The 21085-nt window shown below is 43.6% G+C and overlaps 1 protein-coding gene across 1 annotated transcript in view; it reads right to left on the reverse strand.

The window, feature by feature from the left end:
• The window catches only part of LOC135504726 (E3 ubiquitin-protein ligase UBR4-like), a 135648-nt gene that overhangs the window by 111151 nt on the left and 3412 nt on the right, over positions 1-21085 (reverse strand). Inside the window, 8 exon segments of the mRNA XM_064923538.1 lie at positions 182-432; positions 2051-2070; positions 3032-3156; positions 3547-3791; positions 5346-5485; positions 16713-16842; positions 20295-20398; positions 20885-20982. Of these exon segments, the coding sequence (XP_064779610.1) occupies positions 182-432; positions 2051-2070; positions 3032-3156; positions 3547-3791; positions 5346-5485; positions 16713-16842; positions 20295-20398; positions 20885-20982 (1113 nt within the window).

Consider the following 21085-nt stretch of genomic DNA (forward strand, 5'->3'; position numbering starts at 1 on the left):
ACCATTTAACCACTTCCTGACTGACATTATTGTCCCCGTGGGGAAATGTTGTTGCAGTGTCATGTACACATTTAAATTGGCGTTTAAATACAAAACAAAGTTTACAATACAACTTTCATAATCGTTACATACTTAACAGCACATATCTAAAATGGTTAGAAACTACCAGAGCGCTACCCACCCTTTGGCCGGGCCCAGTTTAGGGGAGCCTGCTCCGTCCTTGGTGCGGGCGGCTATGTCTCGGACCCTGAGAGCGGCCAGAGGGTCTTTCTCCTTGCCCTTGTCAGCCAGGGTCGTGGGACTCAGGTTGAGGATCAGGTAGAGGCTGTTCAGCAGACACCACGCCCCCAGCAGCTGGAAGTTCTGGTAATGCTCTCCTCCAGCTCTGCGGGAGCTGCTGATGGCCTGGCCGATCATTTCGTAGATGTCCAGCTGTTTGGAAAAAACACACATCAAAACCATGAGAAATTAAATTAACTCAATCAGAAGACAAGAATGTGTTTCCTAATATCCTATTTATTGAAGTAGGGGATTATTTTATTTATTTTGGGGTTGGAGGGGGTTTAAAATTACACACTGAGTTTACAAAACATTAACACCTGCTCTTTCCGTGACATAGACTGACCAGATGAATCCAGGTGAAAGATATGATCCCTTATTGACGTCACCTGTTAAATCCACTTCAATCAGTGTACATGAAGGGGAGGAGACGGGTTTAAAGAAAGATTTTTAAGCCTTGAGACAATTGAGAAATGGATTATGTATGTGTCATTCGGCAGGTGAATAGACAAAGCAAAATATTTTTTTTAAAGTGCCTTTGAACAGGCTATGGTAGTAGGTGCCAGGCGCACCGGTTTGTGTCAAGAACTGCAACGGCTGCTGGGTTTTTCACGCTCAACAGTTTCCCGTGTGTATCAAGAATGGTCCACCACCCAAAGGACATCCAAATTAGAGTCCACATGAGGCCAGCATCCCTGTGAAACGCTTTCGACACCTTGTGGAGTCAACATGAGGCCAGCATCCCTGTGGAACGCTTTCAACACCTTGTGGAGTCAACATGGACCAGCATCCCTGTGGAACGCTTTCAACACCATGTGGAGTCAACATGAGGCCAGCATCCCTGTGGAACGCTTTCAACACCTTGTGGAGTCAACATGGACCAGCATCCCTGTGGAACGCTTTCAACACCATGTGGAGTCAACATGAGGCCAGCATCCCTGTGGAACGCTTTCAACAGACACCCTGTGGAGTCAACATGAGGCCAGCATCCCTGTGGAACGACACCTTGTGGAGTCAACACCATTGTGGAGTCAACATGAGGCCAGCATCCCTGTGGAACGCTTTCAACACCTTGTGGAGTCAACATGGACCAGCATCCCTGTGGAACGCTTTCAACACCTTGTGGAGTCAACATGAGGCCAGCATCCCTGTGGAACGCTTGGAGTAGACACCCTGTGGAGTCAACATGGACCAGCATCCCTGTGGAACGCTTTAGACACCCTGTGGAGTCAACATGGACCAGCATCCCTGTGGAACGCTTTAGACACCCTGTGGAGTCAACATGAGACCAGCATCCCTGTGGAACGCTTTAGACACCCTGTGGAGTCAACATGGACCAGCATCCCTGTGGAACGCTTTCAACACCTTGTGGAGTCAACATGGGCCAGCATCCCTGTGGAACGCTTTAGACACCCTGTGGAGTCAACATGGACCAGCATCCCTGTGGAACGCTTTAGACACCCTGTGGAGTCAACATGGGGCCAGCATCCCTGTGGAACGCTTTAGACACCCTGTGGAGTCCACATGGACCAGCATCCCTGTGGAACGCTTTAGACACCCTGTGGAGTCAACATGGACCAGCATCCCTGTGGAACGCTTTAGACACCCTGTGGAGTCAACATGGACCAGCATCCCTGTGGAACGCTTTAGACACCCTGTGGAGTCCACGACCAGCATAAATGAAGGCTGTTCTGGGGCAGAAACAAAACAAAAAAAGTGTTCTTAATTGAATGTGGAGTTATATGGAACACATCCATGTATATACACTCACACATTTCTGTACCAACATCCCTGTGGAACGCAGACATTGGAGTAACATGAGACCAGCATCCCTCGCTTTAGACACCCTTGGAGCTGGTGGAGGCTGTGGAAGTTGCAGACCGCTGCCCACCTGCAGAATGGCCATGCACTGATAAATGAAGGCTATTCTGGAGGAGCAAACAAAGCAAATGTTGTATTCATTATTGACTGACAGATGCACATATTATATATAGATTCATTATTGACTGACTGAGATGCACACATTATATATAGATCCTCATTTTGACTGACAGAGGCACATATTATATATACCTGCAGAATGGCCATATAGATTCATTATTGACTGACAGAAGCACATATTATATATAGATTCATTATTGACTGACAGAAGCACATATTATATATAGATTCATTATTGACTGACTGAGAAACACATTAAGTGATTGATAAGTTGAGCAGTCATTGGTATTCACAGCTGTTTACTCTGAAGAACTACTGAAACAGTGATCTCCGTCAGACAACACAGACAGCTGCTCCAGAGATATGAGATGATAACTTGGAATGAAATAATAAAGTCATCAAAATAAACTAATATAATATACAAAACCACTGAAATGTAAAGTGAATAAATGGTGGTTAATATCTGATGAGCAGGAATGGGCAGTCTCTACCATCATGGGGCTCATATTAACGGATTTATTCTGTGTTGTCACAGCATCCAACCCACACAATGCATTTAATGATGAAATATATAATAAAATCATGGAAACCAGTGATAATCTGTTTATCATATAACCCGAAAAGACCTAAAAAAAAAAAGGTACTAAAACCGCTCAGCGCTATCAGCTTGAAAAGTTGCCGTTTCACGATCGTCTGCCATTAAAAAAAAGGGACAGTAAAATACTACTAAATAAATAAATAAATATATAAATAAATAAATATATATATATATAGCAGAGATGAAACCCAACATGAACCCATAATAGCGTACCTGCGTAGAGGCAGCTGAGTGCCAACACAGTCATGTCCAGAAGTCTCCCAGGAGTCAGGGGCTCCAGGACAGGCAAGGACAAGGTGTCCCGGGCCATGGCCACATCTATCACCAGGGAGTGGAACCTGACAAGGTCAGAGGTCACACACACAAATGTCAGAGACACAGGGGGGGAAAAACACTGAGGTAAGCACAGGTAGGGTGCCAAAAGAGAGCGCCATATATAACCTTGGGGGGGGGGGGCCCTGATTGGTGTCATACTTAAGCCCCAGCTAACACACCTGACTCCAATAATCAACTAATCATATGATCTTCAGTTTAAAATGCAAACAGGTGTTTGCTCGAGATGGGGGGGGGCACTAAATCAGGCCCCCGATGACTGGAATTGCCCAGGCCTGCTTATAGAGAGGGGCAGTATGCTGGAGGACCAGAGAAACCTGTCAGGTGAGACAAATTAGTTTGCTGAAAAAAATTCTAAAACCCCCCCCCTCCAAAAAAAAATCCCACAAACCTACCCGTTGCGGACAGCAGTTGCGTCTCCGACGGTGGCGGGCATGATGAAGAAGGAGTTGGCCGAGACGGCGTCCTGGAACCGGTTGATATAGCGCAGGAAGTAAGGGAGGTTGAGGCAGACACGTAGCAACTTCTCCGACCCGCCCAGTTCCTGGAGACTGGACACGTTCTGGGACACAAAGGCATTCTTCATTTTGGCCTGGAAGGTCTGGTCTGTCGTCGCCTGGTCCTCACTCTCACTCTCCGCCTAAACAGACAGCACAACAAAACAAACACTGTAAATCAGACTGAATAAAAAAATACATAAATAGAAAATTGGTGTTTTAGAAGTGAAGATGCAGATACTTGATACAATTGACATGAAACGACCCCTTAGGGAAGTAAAAACAAAGGTTAAATAAAATAAATAAAGTCAGAAATAAGCTACAACTTAAAAACCTCTTGGTGTTAGGGGGCAGTATTTTCATTTTTGGAAGAAAAAAAAACATTCCCGTTTTAAACGGGATATTTTGTCAGGAAAATATGCTAGAATATGCATACAATTGACAGCTTTGGATAGTAAACACTAACGTTTCCAAAACTGTAAAGATATTGTCTGTGAGTATAACAGAACTGATGTTGCAGGCGAAAGCCTGAGAAAAATCCAATCCGGAAGTGCCCCAGGTTTTGAAAGCGCTGCGTTCCAATGACTCCCTATTCGGCTGTGAATGTACCATCAACGAGCTTACGCTTTCTACGTATTCCCCAAGGTGTCTACAGCATTGTGACGTAGTTTTACACATTGCTGTTGAAGAATAGCCGTAGGCGGCCACATTGCGTAAGTGGTCACATGGTGGCTCCGAGAGAGATTCTCGCGTAAAGTGCAGAGGTAGCCATTACTCCAATCGGTCCTAGAGAAAACGAATTGTCCCGACGGATATATTATCGAATAGATATTAGAAAAACACCTTGAGGATTGATTCTAAACAACGTTTGCCATGTTTCTGTCGATATTATGGAGCCAATTTGGAATATTCTTCGGCGTTGTGGTGACTGCAATTTCCGGGCGATTTCTCAGCCAAACGTGAAGAACAAACGGAGCTATTTCGCCTACAAAAAATATTTTTGGGGAGAAAAAAAGAAAAGAACTTTGGCTGTCTAACTGGGAGTCTCGTGAGTGAAAACATCCGAAGTTCATCAAAGGTAAACAATTTAATTTGATTGCTTTTCTGATTTCCGTGACAAGTTTGCCTGTTGCTAGCAAGGCATAATGCTATGCTTGGCTATGATAAACCTACACAAATGCTTGTCCAGCTTTGGCTGTAAAGCATATTTTGAAAATCTGAGATGACAGGGTGATTAACAAAAGGCTAAGCTGTGTTCCAATATATTTCACTTGTGATTTTCATGAATAGAAAGATTTTATAGGAAGATTTGTCCGTTGCGTTATGCTAATTAGTGTCAGATGATGATAACGGTCCCGTTCACGGGCTGGGCGTCACTACAGGTTAAGTAACTATCCCTTCAAATGGATAGGGACCGCGCAGTCCCCGTCCCGCTCCTCCCGTTCCACAGTCCCCATTCCGCTCCCCACTGCACAGTCCCTATTCCGCTAACCCCATTCCCCACAGTCCCTATTCCACTCCTCCCGTTCCCTACCGCACAGTCCCCATTCCACTCCCCACTGCACAGTCCCCATTCCGCTAACCCCATTCCCCACAATCCCTATTCCACTCCTCCCGTTCCCTACCGCACAGTCCCCATTCATCTCCTCCCGTTCCCCTCTGCACAGTCCCTATTCCGCTAATCCCATTACACTGACCTGTGTGCGTCCTGAGGGAGAGGCCAGCACGGTGAGGTCAGGGTTGAACACGGAGGTCAGCTGATTGAAGAAGTTCATCTGTACTTCCTTGTGTCGCAGCTCAGGGTTCACTGGAGACAGCACCTCCTTCTGGTCCTCCACTGAGAGGAGGAGACGACACAGGGCAGAGTGAGACCGACTGGTACTGACAATATAGAAACCATAGACAAACACATGCATCTCAGGAGAGGGAATCTCCTGCTGGGAGAGACAGAGAACACACAGGCATGGTCATACAAAGACAGAAAAGATCGAGACAGACTAACAGAAACAAAACAAGACATTAGTGTCCCAAGGTAGACCGAAACTGCTCGCCTGCACTGGGAGTCTGGCCTGCACCATGCCTGCTCTACTACTAGCCTGCACTGGGAGTCTGGCCTGCACCATGCCTGCTCTACTACTAGCCTGCACTGGGAGTCTGGCCTGCACCATGCCTGCTCTACTACTAGCCTGCACTGGGAGTCTGGCCTGCACCATGCCTGCTCCACTACTAGCCTGCACTGGGAGTCTGGCCTGCACCATGCCTGCTCTACTACTAGCCTGCACTGGGAGTCTGGCCTGCACCATGCCTGCTCTACTACTAGCCTGCACTGGGAGTCTGGCCTGCACCATGCCTGCTCTACTACTAGCCTGCACTGGGAGTCTGGCCTGCACCATGCCTGCTCTACTACTAGCCTGCACTGGGAGTCTGGCCTGCACCATGCCTGCTCTACTACTAGCCTGCACTGGGAGTCTGGCCTGCACCATGCCTGCTCTACTACTAGCCTGCACTGGGAGTCTGGCCTGCCCCATGCCTGCTCCACTGCTAGCCTGCACTGGGAGTCTGGCCTGCACCATGCCTGCTCTACTACTAGCCTGCACTGGGAGTCTGGCCTGCACCATGCCTGCTCTACTACTAGCCTGCACTGGGAGTCTGGCCTGCACCATGCCTGCTCTACTACTAGCCTGCACTGAGAGTCTGGCCTGCACCATGCCTGCCTGCTCTACTGCACTGAGAGTCTGGCCTGCACCAGCCTGCTCTACTACTAGACTGAGAGTCTGGCCGCACCATGCCTGCTCTACTACTAGCCTGCACTGGGAGTCTGGCCTGCACCATGCCTGCTCTACTACTAGCCTGCACTGAGAGTCTGGCCTGCACCATGCCTGCTCTACTACTAGCCTGCACTGGGAGTCTGGCCTGCACCATGCCTGCTCTACTGCTAGCCTGCACTGAGAGTCTGGCCTGCACCATGCCTGCTCTACTACTAGCCTGCACTGGGAGTCTGGCCTGCACCATGCCTGCTCTACTACTAGCCTGCACTGAGAGTCTGGCCTGCACCATGCCTGCTCTACTACTAGCCTGCACTGGGAGTCTGGCCTGCACCATGCCTGCTCTACTACTAGCCTGCACTGGGAGTCTGGCCTGCACCATGCCTGCTCTACTACTAGCCTGCACTGGGAGTCTGGCCTGCACCATGCCTGCTCTACTACTAGCCTGCACTGAGAGTCTGGCCTGCACCATGCCTGCTCTACTACTAGCCTGCACTGGGAGTCTGGCCTGCACCATGCCTGCTCTACTACTAGCCTGCACTGGGAGTCTGGCCTGCACCATGCCTGCTCTACTACTAGCCTGCACTGGGAGTCTGGCCTGCACCATGCCTGCTCTACTACTAGCCTGCACTGAGAGTCTGGCCTGCACCATGCCTGCTCCACTGCTAGCCTGCACTGAGAGTCTGGCCTGCTCCAATGCTAGCCTGCACTGAGAGTCTGGCCTGCGTCATGTTAGCTCCACTAACTCACTGCTAGCCTGGGAGTCTGGGCTGTTTCATGTTAGCTCCACTAACTCACTGCTAGCCTGGGAGTCTGGGCTGCATCATGTTAGCGCCACTAACTCACTGCTAGCCTGTACTGGGAGTCTGGGCTGCATCATGTTAGCTCCACTAACTCACTGCTAGCCTGGGAGTCTGGACTGCATCATGTTAGCTCCACTAACTCACTGCTAGCCTGGGAGTCTGGACTGCATCATGTTAGCTCCACTAACTCACTGCTAGCCTGTACTGGGAGTCTGGACTGCATCATGTTAGCTCCACTAACTCACTGCTAGCCTGTACTGGGAGTCTGGACTGCATCATGTTAGCTCCACTAACTCACTGCTAGCCTGTACTGGGAGTCTGATTGATCATGTTAGCTCCACTAACTCATCATGTTAGCTCCACTAACTCACTGCTAGCCTGGGAGTCTGGCATCATGTTAGCTCCACTAACTCACTGCTAGCCTGGGAGTCATCATGTTAGCTCCACCAACTCACTGCTAGCCTGGGAGTCTGGACTGCATCATGTTAGCTCCACTAACTCACTGCTAGCCTGTACTGGGAGTCTGGACTGCATCATGTTAGCTCCACTAACTCACTGCTAGCCTGTACTGGGAGTCTGGATTGCATCATGTTAGCTCCACTAACTCACTGCTAGCCTGGGAGTCTGGACTGCATCATGTTAGCTCCACTAACTCACTGCTAGCCTGGGAGTCTGGGCTGCATCATGTTAGCTCCACCAACTCACTGCTAGCCTGGGAGTCTGGACTGCATCATGTTAGCTCCACTAACTCACTGCTAGCCTGTACTGGGAGTCTGGGCTGCATCATGTTAGCTCCACTAACTCACTGCTAGCCTGGGAGTCTGGGCTGCATCATGTTAGCTCCACCAACTCACTGCTAGCCTGGGAGTCTGGGCTGCATCATGTTAGCTCCACTAACTCACTGCTAGCCTGGGAGTCTGGGCTGCATCATGTTAGCTCCACTAACTCACTGCTAGCCTGGGAGTCTGGACTGCATCATGTTAGCTCACCACTCATGATGCACAGAAGTTAACACAATTGAATAATGCGACACGGCATGAAGAAATATTGAAACTGTTAATTAATGTTCGCAAAACAAGGTCCATACAGCCAAAAAGATACAGGATTATAGGTCTACAGTGCCTTCAGAAAGTATTCACACCGCTTAACATGTTCCACATTTTGTTGTGTTACAGCCTGAATTTAAAAGGAGTTAAATGTATATTTTGTGTCACTGGCCTACACACACACACACACACACAATACCCCATAACGTCAGTGGAATTATATTTTAGAATTTGGTTTACAAATGAATTATAAATAAGTATTCAACCCCTTTGTTATGGTAAACCTAAATAAGTTCTGGAGTAAAAATGTGCTTAACAAGACACATAAGTTAGATGGACTCTCTGTGTGCAATAGTGTACCTCATCTCTGTACTCCACACACATACAGATAACTGCAAGGTCCCTCAGCCGAGCAGTGAATTTCAAGCACAGATTCAACCACAAAGACCAGGGACGTTTTTCAGTGCCTTGTAAAGAAGGGCACCTATTAGTAGACATTGAATATCCGGTTGGGCATGGTGAAGTTATTAATTACACTTTGGATGGTGTACCAATACACCCAGTCACTACAAAGATACAGGCGTCCTTCCTAACTCAGTTGCCGGAGAGGAAGGAAACCACTCAGGGATTTCACCATGAGGCCAATGGTGACTTTAAAACAGTTACAGAATTGAGTGGCTGTGATAGGAGACAATTGAGGATGGACCAACATTGTAATTTCCCATAATACTAACCTAATTGACTAAGTCAAAAGAAGAAGTAAGCCTGTACAGATACGTAGGCCCTAAATTAAAACTGCAAAACATTTGGCAAATAAATGTATATCCTGAATACAAAGAGTTATGTTTGGGGCAAATCCAACACAACATCACTGAGTACAGCTTCATATTTTCAAGAATGGTTGTGGCTGAATCATGTTATGGGTATGCTTCTCATCGGCAGGAACTAGGGAGGTTTTTTTTTATTATAAAAGGGAAGGAACGTAATGAAAGACCTTCTGAGTGGAGCAACGGTCGAAGACATCGTAGGGGTTAAGGCATCACTACAGACCCGGGTTTGTTTTCAGGCTGTGTCACAACCAGCCGTGAGCAGGAGTCTAATTCCCTCTCTCAGTCTGTTATACCTGCAGTGTTTCTTCTGTCTTATCCGGTGTCCTATGTGAATTTAAGTGTGCTCGCTCTTTCTCTTTCCTTCTTTCTCTCTCTTGGAGGACCTGAGCCCTATGACTATGCCTCAGGACTACCTGGCCTGATGACTCCTTGCTGTCCCCAGTCCACCTGGTCGTGCTGCTGCTCCAGTTTCAACTGTTGTGCCTGCGGCTATGGAACCCTGACCTGTTCACCGGACATGCTACCTGTCCCAGACCTGCTGTTTTCAACTCTCTCTACCGCACCTGCCATCTTTAACTCTGAATGATCGGCTATGAAAAGCCAACTGACATTTACTCAGTTGACTGCTGACCTGTTGCACCCTCTACAACCACTGTGATTATTATTATTTGACCCTGCTGGTCATCTATGAACGTTTGAACATCTTGGCCATGTTCTGTTATAATCTCCACCCGTCACAGCCAAAAGAGGACTGGCCACCCCTCAGAGCATGGTTCCTCTCTAGGTTTCTTCCTAGGTTCCAGTCTTTCTTGGGAGTTTTTCCTGGCCACTGTGCTTCTACACCTGCATTGCTTGCTGCTTGGGGTTTTAGGCTGGGTTTCTGTACAGCACTTGTGACATCAGCTGATGTAAAAAGGGTTTTTAAATACATTTGATTGATTGCACATTTATTGAAAGTGAAGTCAAACATTTTTAAAAACATGTTTTCACTGTCATTATGGGGTATTGTGTGTAGATGGGTGAGAACAAATATATATTTAATCCATTTTGAATTCAGGTTTTAACAACAATGTGGAATAAATGAAGAGTTTTGGATACTGGAGGCACTAACTTTCCATACTTACTGCTGAAACTAACATCAATTCACTACCCTACTACTTTGTTTGTGATATGCAAACCATAACGCAAAAAAAAACAATTCTGTTTCAAAGACGATTGCCACTCAAAACTTTACGTCTCTCCCTCAGCCAAAGATGTATTGCCTCAGCCAAAGATGTATTGCCTCAGCGAAGTGAGGGGTCCGACAGGCCGCACAGCTCTTGGCTCATTAAATGACTTCATTACTGGTTCGAGACAGGTCACACTTTGATGAAAATAAGCTACTTCTATGCAAATGTTGTTGAGCAGTACGATAAAATAAGTCCCACATGGAAGAGAAGATTACCATCTGTAGCCAAGTGAAATCAGCCGAAAACAAGCTCAATAACTCTCCGCATTCACACACACACACACACTTATTGAATATGCATTCACCTGCATCATAAATATTTTCTTAAAATTTACCCAGTTTATCAAGCGATTAAACCATTCAAATATATTATTATTAACATTAAGTTATGTAGTTAGATGTTTTAACTAAAGTCAAATTGATTGTAAAATATTGGTTCATTAAAAAGCATACAAGGCTGTCTCTGGAAAAAAAAAAAAAAAGTAAAATGTTTAAAATGTAATGATATTTTGAACTTAAACGATGACCAACGATTGGACAGAGCAGGATCTGAGTTTCTGATTGGAGTGACATTCTGTGACTGAATAATATTCTCTTTTTACTGTGGTATTGTTTTGGTATCGTGACACCACTAGAGGACAACAGGTCTACACAGACAGGGAAAAACACCGTCAAGCACACACACAGAGACACAACCCCGTCTCTGGGCAGGGACCAATGACCATCCATGAGGGAATGTGAAAGGGCTAAATCCCCACTGACAGAAGCAGGGGAACAAAGCTGCCTTTCTGCCAGCCCAGCACTAGTCAAATAACACTGATCCGTAGACAGATGAGGAGATGCTGTCTAGACCAATAGGCTAGAGTATGGGATAGCATCCAATAGAAGTCAAATGGAATATCTTCTAATATATAGGGCCCTATAAAATGTATTTCCTACTTTATCAGGTTGCCATAGAACAAAAACTAATTATCAGGTTATCGCAACAACAACAAAAAGGTTTAAATCACACATTTTTTTAAATAGGAAAACAATTTCATGTTGCAAGTCCACAACATAATGCTTAAAACCGAATGAGGAGATCACTTTCAAGGTCTTGGGGAGGAGAAAAAAATAAAATAAAAATCGAAGAAATGTCCCTTTAATACAAGTGTGCCCTTTAGCACTCGTGATGGCAGAGTTTGCTTAACAAAATGGCCACAGGATTTATGCAAATAATCAGGGGACCATTCTGCCAGGTAGGCAAAGGTAGTGAAAGGGGCAGTGCAGTTAAAAATGTGATTTCCTTTAAATATATTTCCACACTAAGAGGTCAAAATATCTCAATTTTCACATTTTCAGTGTTGCCTTTGTGTGAAAAAACCCACTAGTAAAATACAAAAATATTAATATAAAAAGAAACACAGGGAATTTCAGCCTATTCAGGCAGGATGGAACTGTCGACCCACATCATGATGTCACAATGTGTTCTGATTACAATAGACCAATGACTGTTCATCTGGATAAGGGGACGGGCTCGAGACAATCCAAATCAGCCAATCAGAGCTGTGTATGAACATATGTTAATTTGTTTCCTAACGCATCACACGATCAGACTGAGCGACAATGATTTTAAAAACCGTGCGCACCGCACACACATTCCTGTGTCATTTCAGAAAACTGCATTTTGTTGATGTCTTGTGATTAACTTGGGAAAAATAATACATTTTCTAACAAGTTCAATACATTTTAGAAAATTGTTGAATTCTGTTTTAAAACGTCTGGATTATACGATACCGTCTAGGTTCTCCGCAACACAGATTTTATAGGGTCCTAAATATACAGGTTCATAGACTGATAAGAGCTAGACCACAAGCGCATGGGATTAGTTTCATACTATTCAACAATAGCTAGGTTTTCATCCAATTGAAGACAGATATTCATGCGAATATTCTAAAATTAAAAAAAGGCATTTTCTACCAAATGGACTTATTGCAGATCAGAATTAAAGCATGGTGACTTGGTGCACAAAAAAGCTTACGTTTTCATGTACCCAAATAGAAAATGTGATGTGATTTTAAACTATAATTTCACATAATTCAAATTTAACCAACAAAAAAAAATATGGCACCATGGTCAAACGAACAAATTACCTGTTGGCATTTATACAATTTAAACAGAAATTTGCTGGCTAAAAACAGTGGATGAAAACGTGGTTAGTGACAGGAAACTAAACTGAGCAGCAATCAGTTATTTAATCCCCATGCTTTCAATCAGAAACTAGTCTGCCTAAGCAGTCAGCTTGCCAACCACAACGTTAACAATGTTTCAGCATCAGTCTGGGATTTACCCAGACAAAAAGGCCTTGATAAACTGGCAATTGTTTTTAGGCAATGTTGCTGGCAACAGAATAGGGTATGAGACACTGGAGCAATTTTACCTACCTCATCCCCATACTGTTTTTATTTATTTACTTTTCTGCTCTTTTGCACACCAATATCTCTACCTGTACATGACCATCTGATCATTTATCACTCCAGTGTTAATCTGCAAAATTGTAATTATTCGCCTACCTCCTCATGCCTTTTGCACACAGTGTATATAGACTCTTTTTTTTCCTACTGTGTTATTGACTTGTTTATTGTTTACTCCATGTGTAACTCTGTTGTCTGTTCACACTGCTATGCTTTATCTTGGCCAGGTCGCAGTTGCAAATGAGAACTTGTTCTCAACTAGCCTAACTGGTTAAATAAAGGTGTTCTCAACTAGCCTACCTGGTTAAATAAAGGTGAAATAAATAAAATAAAAAATTTAAAAAAGCAATGCTGAGCAAATAGAAATGGTACATTTTATATGAAGCATCTTGTTTTTATACTTAAAACTCAATATACCCATTTACATAATAATCTCCTATAGCTTGTTGCTGCCTGTTTACTGCCACATCTGTACAGGAATGTATGATCTAACCAAGAGGTCTCGCAGCTATCCCAGGCATCCATTTAACCTCATACTAGTCAAGTCAATGGCAACGCAGATATAAAGGATGACTCGAGTCAGAAAACGTTTAACTTCATAAATCTAAGCTAGGAAGAATAAATGGTATTCATCCAGCTAACATTCAAAAAAAAAAAAAAGACAATCTAAAAAAAAATAAAAAAAAATGTAAAAGCTACATGACTAGCTAGCGAATTAGCCTATTTGTCCCATTGAACTAAGCATGACCTTACATCCGTGGATATTTTTTGGGCAGTTACACTGAACACAGTATGTATTAACGTATCATGATATAATATTGTAGTGGAGCAACATATGACAAGTGAATGGCCGACATCTCACGCCAACATGGGAGTTGATTTTCAGAGCATCTAGAATCGGCTTCCTATTTCGCAAATAAAAGCCTCCTTCACTCACGCTGCCAAACATACCCTCGTAAAACTGAACATCATACCGATCCTTGACTTTGGCGATGTCATTTACAAAACAGCCTCCAACACTCCACTCAGAAAACAGGATGTAGTCTATCACAGTGCCATCCGTTTTGTCAACAAAGGCCCATATACCACCCACCACTACGACTTGTATGCTCTCATTAGCTGGCCCTCACTACATATTCGTCACCAAACCCACTGGCTCCAGGTCATTTATAAGTCTTTGCTAGGTAAAGCCCTGGCTTATCTCAGCTCACTGGTCACCATAGCAACACCCATCCATAGCACACACTCCAGCAGGTATATTTCACTGGTCATCTCCAAAGCCAACACGACCTTTGGTCGCCTTTCCTTCCATTCTCTGCTGCCAGTGACTGGAATGAATAGCAAAAAAAAAAATTCACTGAAGCTGGAGACTAAAATCTCCCTCTAACTTTAAGTATCAGCTGTCAAGAGCAGCTTACCGATCACTGTACCTGTACGTAGCCCATCTGTAAATATCCCACCCAACTACCTCATCCCCATATTGTTACTTAACCTCTTGCTCTTTTGCACCCCAGTATCTCTACTTGCACATCATCATCTGCACATCTATCACTCCAGTGTTAATTGCTAAATTGTAATTACTTCGCCACTAGGCCCTATTTATTGCCTTATACCTCCCCACATTTGCACACACTGCATACAGATTTTTCTCGTGTGTTATTGGGTGGCAGGGTAGCCTAGTGGTTAGAGTGTTGGACTAGTAACCGATAGGTTTGATTGTGTAACTCTGCTGTTTGTGTCGCACTGCTTTGCTTTGTCTTGGCCAGGTCGCAGTTGTAAATGAGAACTTATTGTCAACTAGCCTTCTAGGTTAAAATAAAGGTGGGAATTTTTTTTAAAAAGTTGTCATGTTTTCCTAAATATTTTGGAATTGCAGTCGGGAGGGGAGGGGGGGGACCATTCCAGCCAATGAAAGAGCAGATACACTCATGTGAACAACAGGCACAACTCCAAAATATAAAAATATAAAACTCTCAACGTTGCCGCGATGTCGCGTGCCCTACTTATCAGTACACTCTCGTAACAAAGCACAGCGAAACCTGAACACGGTCAAGTCAGCCACACGCCGCAAATTAACCATTCCAAAGTCAACACTGACTTCCATACAAAATCTCCTTGCCTGATGAGAGAGGAGAAAAAAAACACCACCTACTTGGGAACACCGATTTTGGTCCCAGTTTCCCCTCTTGTTTCACCTCTTCCTCTCTGGTGTCTCACACATTTCAGTGAATTACTACAGCTCCCACCTTGGACCAATGATTGTCATTTAGTATGCCGGACCTCTCTGGCAAGATGCATCACTCACCCAAGTTTAATAAAAAATAAATCAGGCCAGTGCTGTCTGAGATGACTAACGTATGAACGGACAGACAGAGGGATGGCGGGCCGAACCACAGCCCCCCCCAAATTTCATCAAGGGGAACAACTAAGCAACAAGTAGACTAGTAGCGCCGTAGCAGTCTAATGACGAGACTAGTAGCGCCGTAGCAGTCTAATGACTAGACTAGTAGTACCATAGCTGTCTAAACCTGTTGACTAGACAAGTAGCACCATAGCTGTCGAATGACTAGACTAGTAGCACCATAGCTGCCTAATGACTAGACTAGTAGCACCATAGCTGCCTAATGACTAGACTAGTAGCACCATAGCTGCCTAATGACTAGACTAGTAGCACCATAGCTGCCTAATGACTAGACTAGTAGCACCATAGCTGCCTAATGACTAGACTAGTAGCACCATAGCTGTCTATTACTAGACTAGTAGCACCATAGCTGTGTAATGACTAGACTAGTAGTACCACAGCTGTGTAATGACTAGACTAGTAGCACCATAGCTGTCTAATGACTAGACTAGTAGCACCATAGCTGTCTAATGACTAGACTAGTAGCACCATAGCTGTCTAATGACTAGACTAGTAGCACCATAGCTGCCTAATGACTAGACTAGTAGCACCATAGCTGTCTAATGACTAGACTAGTAGCACCATAGCGGCCTAATGACTAGACTAGTAGCACCATAGCGGCCTAATGACTAGACTAGTAGCACCATAGCGGCCTAATGACTAGACTAGTAGCACCATAGCTGTCTAATGACTAGACTAGTAGCACCATAGCTGTCTAATGACTAGACTAGTAGTACCATAGCTGTCTAAACCTGTTGACTAGACTAGTAGTACCATAGCTGTCTAATGACGAGACTAGTAGTACCATAGCTGTCTAATGACTAGACTAGTAGCACCATAGCTGTCTAAACCTGTTGACTAGACTAGTAGTACCATAGCTGTCTAATGACTAGACTAGTAGTACCATAGCTGTCTAACCCTGTTGACTAGACTAGTAGTACCATAGCTGTCTAACCCTGTTGACTAGACTAGTAGCACCATAGCTGTCTAATGACGAGACTAGTAGTACCATAGCTGTCTAATGACTAAACTAGTAGCACCATAGCTGTCTAACCCTGTTGACTAGACTAGTAGTACCATAGCTGTCTAACCCTGTTGACTAGACTAGTAGTACCATAGCTGTCTAACCCTGTTGACTAGACTAGTAGTACCATAGCTGTCTAAACCTGTTGACTAGACTAGTAGTACCATAGCTGTCTAATGACGAGACTAGTAGTACCATAGCTGTCTAATGACTAGACTAGTAGCACCATAGCTGTCTCATGACTAGACTAGTAGCACCATAGCTGTCTAATGACTAGACTAGTAGTACCATAGCTGTCTAAACCTGTTGACTAGACTAGTAGCACCATAGCGGTCTTCTGACAAATACTGATGAAGCCATTGGTTTGTTTACAAACTTTGTTGCCCTAACAAATGTGAAGGCTATATTTTACATACTCCAACAACATAGAATGATCTGATACATACGCACCGAGTCTACATTTAACAACGTCGATACAGCGAGATAGTATCTCAGCAAAAAGCAGAGGACTCACCGTCGGAGAGTGTCTTGACGGTCTGGGGAAGTTTGGCCGACTTCATCATGGCTGTGAAGGTGATGATCTCAGTTCTGTCCAGGCGGCTACAGCCGGTACACAACCCTTTTATTAAGAGGATCAGGTGTTTCTGAAGAGAAGGGGGGGAGAAAATTAGTCTTCTTGGGATGTCACCAGGACAAAATAAGGACAAGGACAAAATTTTGGCAGAGGAATTAGGTGAGTTTCAATTATTTACATAGCCTTCAATAGAGCATTCACAACTGTTGACTTTCTCCATACATTTAAAAAATTTGTTAGAAAATGGGATTAAAAGAGATTTGTTTGTTGTTGTTGTTTTTTCAACGATCTATACAGAATAATCTAAAATGTCACAGTGGAAGAAATGTCTATTTGAGTTTGTATTAATGGAATAATCAAAACACTAATATATGTATTCAACTCCCTGAGTCAATACATGTTAGAATCACCTTTGGCAGTGAATAAAGCTGTGAGGCTTTCTGGGTAAATCTCTATGACGATTGCACACCTGGATCGTACAATATTTTCCCATTACTCTTTAAAGGGAAAAAAAAGGGTCAAGATCTTTCAAGTTGGTTGTTGATCCTTGCTTGACAGCCAATGTTAAGTCTTGGCAAAGGTTTTCAAGCCGATTGATGTCATAACTGTGACTAGGCCACTCAGGAACATTCAAAGTCGTCTTGGTAAGCAATTCCAGTGTATATTTGGCCTTGTGTTTTAGGTTAATGTGCTGCGGAAAAGGTGAATTTGTCTGTATCTGTTGGAAAGCAGACAACCCGGTTTACCACTAGGATTTTGCCTGTGCTTTTCTCCATTACGTTTATTTTTATCCTTTTAAAAAAACTCCCTCGTCCCTTGCCGATGACAAGCATACCCATAACATGATGCGGCCACCACCATGCTTGAAAATACAGTGCATTGGGGAAGTATCCAGAAAACGTCCTTATTCCCACGTTGTTACGTTACAGCTTCATTCTCAAATTAATAAAAAAAAAAAACATTTTCCCCAATCTACATGCAATACCCCATAATGACAAAGCGAGAACAGATTTTTAGATTATTTTTTTTGTGCTAATTTATAAAAACAGACCCTTCGTTATGAGACTAGAAATTGAGCTCCGGCGCATCCTGTTTCCATTGATCATCCTTAAGATGTTTTACAACTTGATTGGAGTCCACCTGGGGTAAATTTAGTTGATTGGACATAATTTAGAAAATCACACACCTGTCTATATAAAAAGGTCTCACAGTTGACAGTTAATGTCAGAGCAAAAACCAAGCCATGAGGTAGAAGGAATTGTCCGTAGAGACCCGAGAACACAATGGGCTCCATCATTCTTAAATTAAGTTTGGAACCATCAAGACTCTTCCTAGAGCTGGCCGCCCGGCCAAACTGAGCAATCGAGGGAGAAGGGCCTTGGTCAGGGAGGTGACCGAGAACCCAATGGTCACTCTGACAGAGCTGCTCCAGAGTTCCTCTGTGGAGATGGGAGAACCTTCCAGAAGGACAACCATCTCTGCAGCACTCCAACAATCAAGCCTTTATGGTAGAGTGGCCAGACAGATGCCACTCCTCTGTAAAAGGAACATGACAGCCTGCTTGGAGTTTTCCAAAAGGCACCTAAAGGACTCTCAGGCCATGAGAAACAAGATTATCTGGTGTAATGAAACCAAGATTTAACTCTTTGGCCTGAATGCCAAGTGTCACGTCTGGAGGAAACCTGGCACCATTCCTACGGTGAAGCATGGTGGTGGCAGCATCATGCTGTGGAGATGTTTTGCAGCGGCAGGGATTGGGAAACTAATCAGGAACACGGGAAATGTGAATGGAGCAAAGTACAAAGAGATCCTAGATGAAAACCTGCTCCAGAGCGCTCAGCACCCCAGATTGGGGCGAAGGTTCACCTTCCAACAAGACAAAGACCCTAATCACACAGCCAAGACAATGTAGGAGTGGCTTCAGCACAAGTCTCTGAATGACCTTGAGTGGCCCAGCCAGAGCCCAGACTTGAACCCGATCGAACACCTCTGGAGAGACCTGAAAATAACGGGCGGCAGGGTAGCCTAGTGGTTGGAGCGTTGGACTAGTAACCGGAAGGTTGCAAGTTCAAATCCCCAAGCTGACACGGTACAAATCTGTCGTTCTGTCCCTGAACAGGCAGTTAACCCACTGTTACTAGGTCGTCATTGAAAATAAGAATTTGTTCTGAACTGCCTAGTTAAATAAAAGGTCAAATAAAAATAAATAACTGTGCATCGACGCTCCCCAACCAACCTGACAGAACTTGAGAGGATCTGCAGAGAAGAATGGGTGAAACTCCCCAAATACAGGTGTGCCAAGCTTATAGCGTCATACCCAATAAGACTCGAGGCTGTAAGGTGCTTCAACAAAGTACTGAGTAAAGGGTCTGAATATTTAGGTAAAGTGAGTATACAGTGTTTCCATCTGCAAACATTTCTAAAAACCTGCTTTCGCTTTGTCGTTATGTGGTAGCACGTAGATTGATGAGGGATAAAATACATTTCATCTTATTTTAGAATAAGGCATGTAACAAAATATGTTGAAAGTCAAGGGGTCTGAATACTTTCCACTGTATACATTTATTGTTTTAGAAACACTACAAAGCATGCTCATCTGTTAGTGTTTTAATGGTTAAAATTCAAACAAAAAATGTCAAATAAAAAAGTCCAGAATAATAATAATGATACTACTAATTATTATTATTATTATTATTATTATTATTATTATTATTATTATTATATCTACTTGACATAGTTGCTGTTGGACCAAAAAGTACATTTTAGGCCCTGGTATTGATCCACCATCCAAAGTGTAAGTAATAACTTCACCATGCTCAAAGGGATATTCAATGCCTGCTTTAAATAAAATAAAATCTACCAATAGGTGCCCTTCTTTGCGAGGCATTGGAAAACCTCCCTTGGTCTTTGTGGTTGAATCTATGTTTGAAATTCAGATGATGAGGTAGTCATTCAACCATCATGTTAAACCACTATTATTGCACACAGAGTGAGTCCATGCAACTTATTATGTGACTTGATAAGCACATTTTTACTCCTGAACTTTTTTTTTAGGCCATAACAAAAGGGGTTGAATATTTATTGGACTGGAGACATACTCAGCTTTAAATTTATGAATTTGTAAACAAGTCAAAAACCCTAAATTAGCCTTTGACATTATGGATTATCGCATGTAGATCAGTGACAATCTCAATCTCTAATTAATTATAAATTCAGGCTGTAACAACAAAACATGGAAAAAGTCAAGAGGTGTGAATATTTTGAAGGCACTGAATGGATTCCAGATTAAAACCAGGAAAATGTACGTCCCTGCTGACTGTCTGCAGAAAATCACACGGGATAAAAATACACAGAGCCGGTTTAGATTAACGCAATGCAGGACGGATAGCCTGGCTGATCCCAGATCTGTTCGCGCGGTCTTCGTTAAACTCTGGCGTGACAATGACTATAAGGAGGCGGGAAAAACAGCACAAACAGATCTGGGATCAGGCTTGAGGGACGACGAGGATGTACTTCTCTCACCTGTGAGACTGCGCATGCTTCGTCAGGGTTCTCCAGTCGCAGCAGTGAGAACTCAATCAATACTTTACAGGCTGCTGCTACTGACAGCAACTGGTTTCTGGGGACTAGAGGTGGAGAGGACAGAGGCAGAAGAGGATGGATATGCAATTGCCTCATGATCAAATGGACAAAACCCTCTGCACTAAAGATTAGTAAATAATTGTAATGTACATTTATATATTTTACTTTTATTTATTAACCAGGTAGGCTAGACCTCATTTACAACTGTGATATACTACAAGGCCACGAAAAATAGGAAATAAGACAACTGTAACTAGGTGAAGAGAAGCCGAGAGAGACAACATGCATGTGTGGCCTTCTAATTACTCATTTGCAAATACAATTCTTATTTATTTTGACCATTTATTTAACTATAAACAAGCCTGCAAACAGAATTGAGCTACTGTATCCATGTTACTATCAAACATTTCTTTCCTCTCTACTCACAAAAAATAAAAGACATTTACAAAGAAGTAGTAGTTTAAAAAAAAAAGGTAGATAATATTGAGGAAGTAGTTAAAACGGGTAGTTATTGGGTCGTTGGAACATACTTTGTCCACAGACTGTGGTGATGTAATGAGCAGAGAGTGCCACAAAGGACGAGTAGAATGGCTCATACTGTTTATCATGGTGTAGGATCTCAGATTCACTGCAATGACATGGAAATTTAAGAGGGAAGGGGGTCATTTACAAAATAAATGAATTACAAAACTACAGTTCAAGACAAGTAGATACATACATACATACATACA

This window comes from Oncorhynchus masou, chromosome 18 (assembly GCF_036934945.1).
Source record: "Oncorhynchus masou masou isolate Uvic2021 chromosome 18, UVic_Omas_1.1, whole genome shotgun sequence".
Lineage (NCBI taxonomy): Eukaryota > Metazoa > Chordata > Actinopteri > Salmoniformes > Salmonidae > Oncorhynchus > Oncorhynchus masou.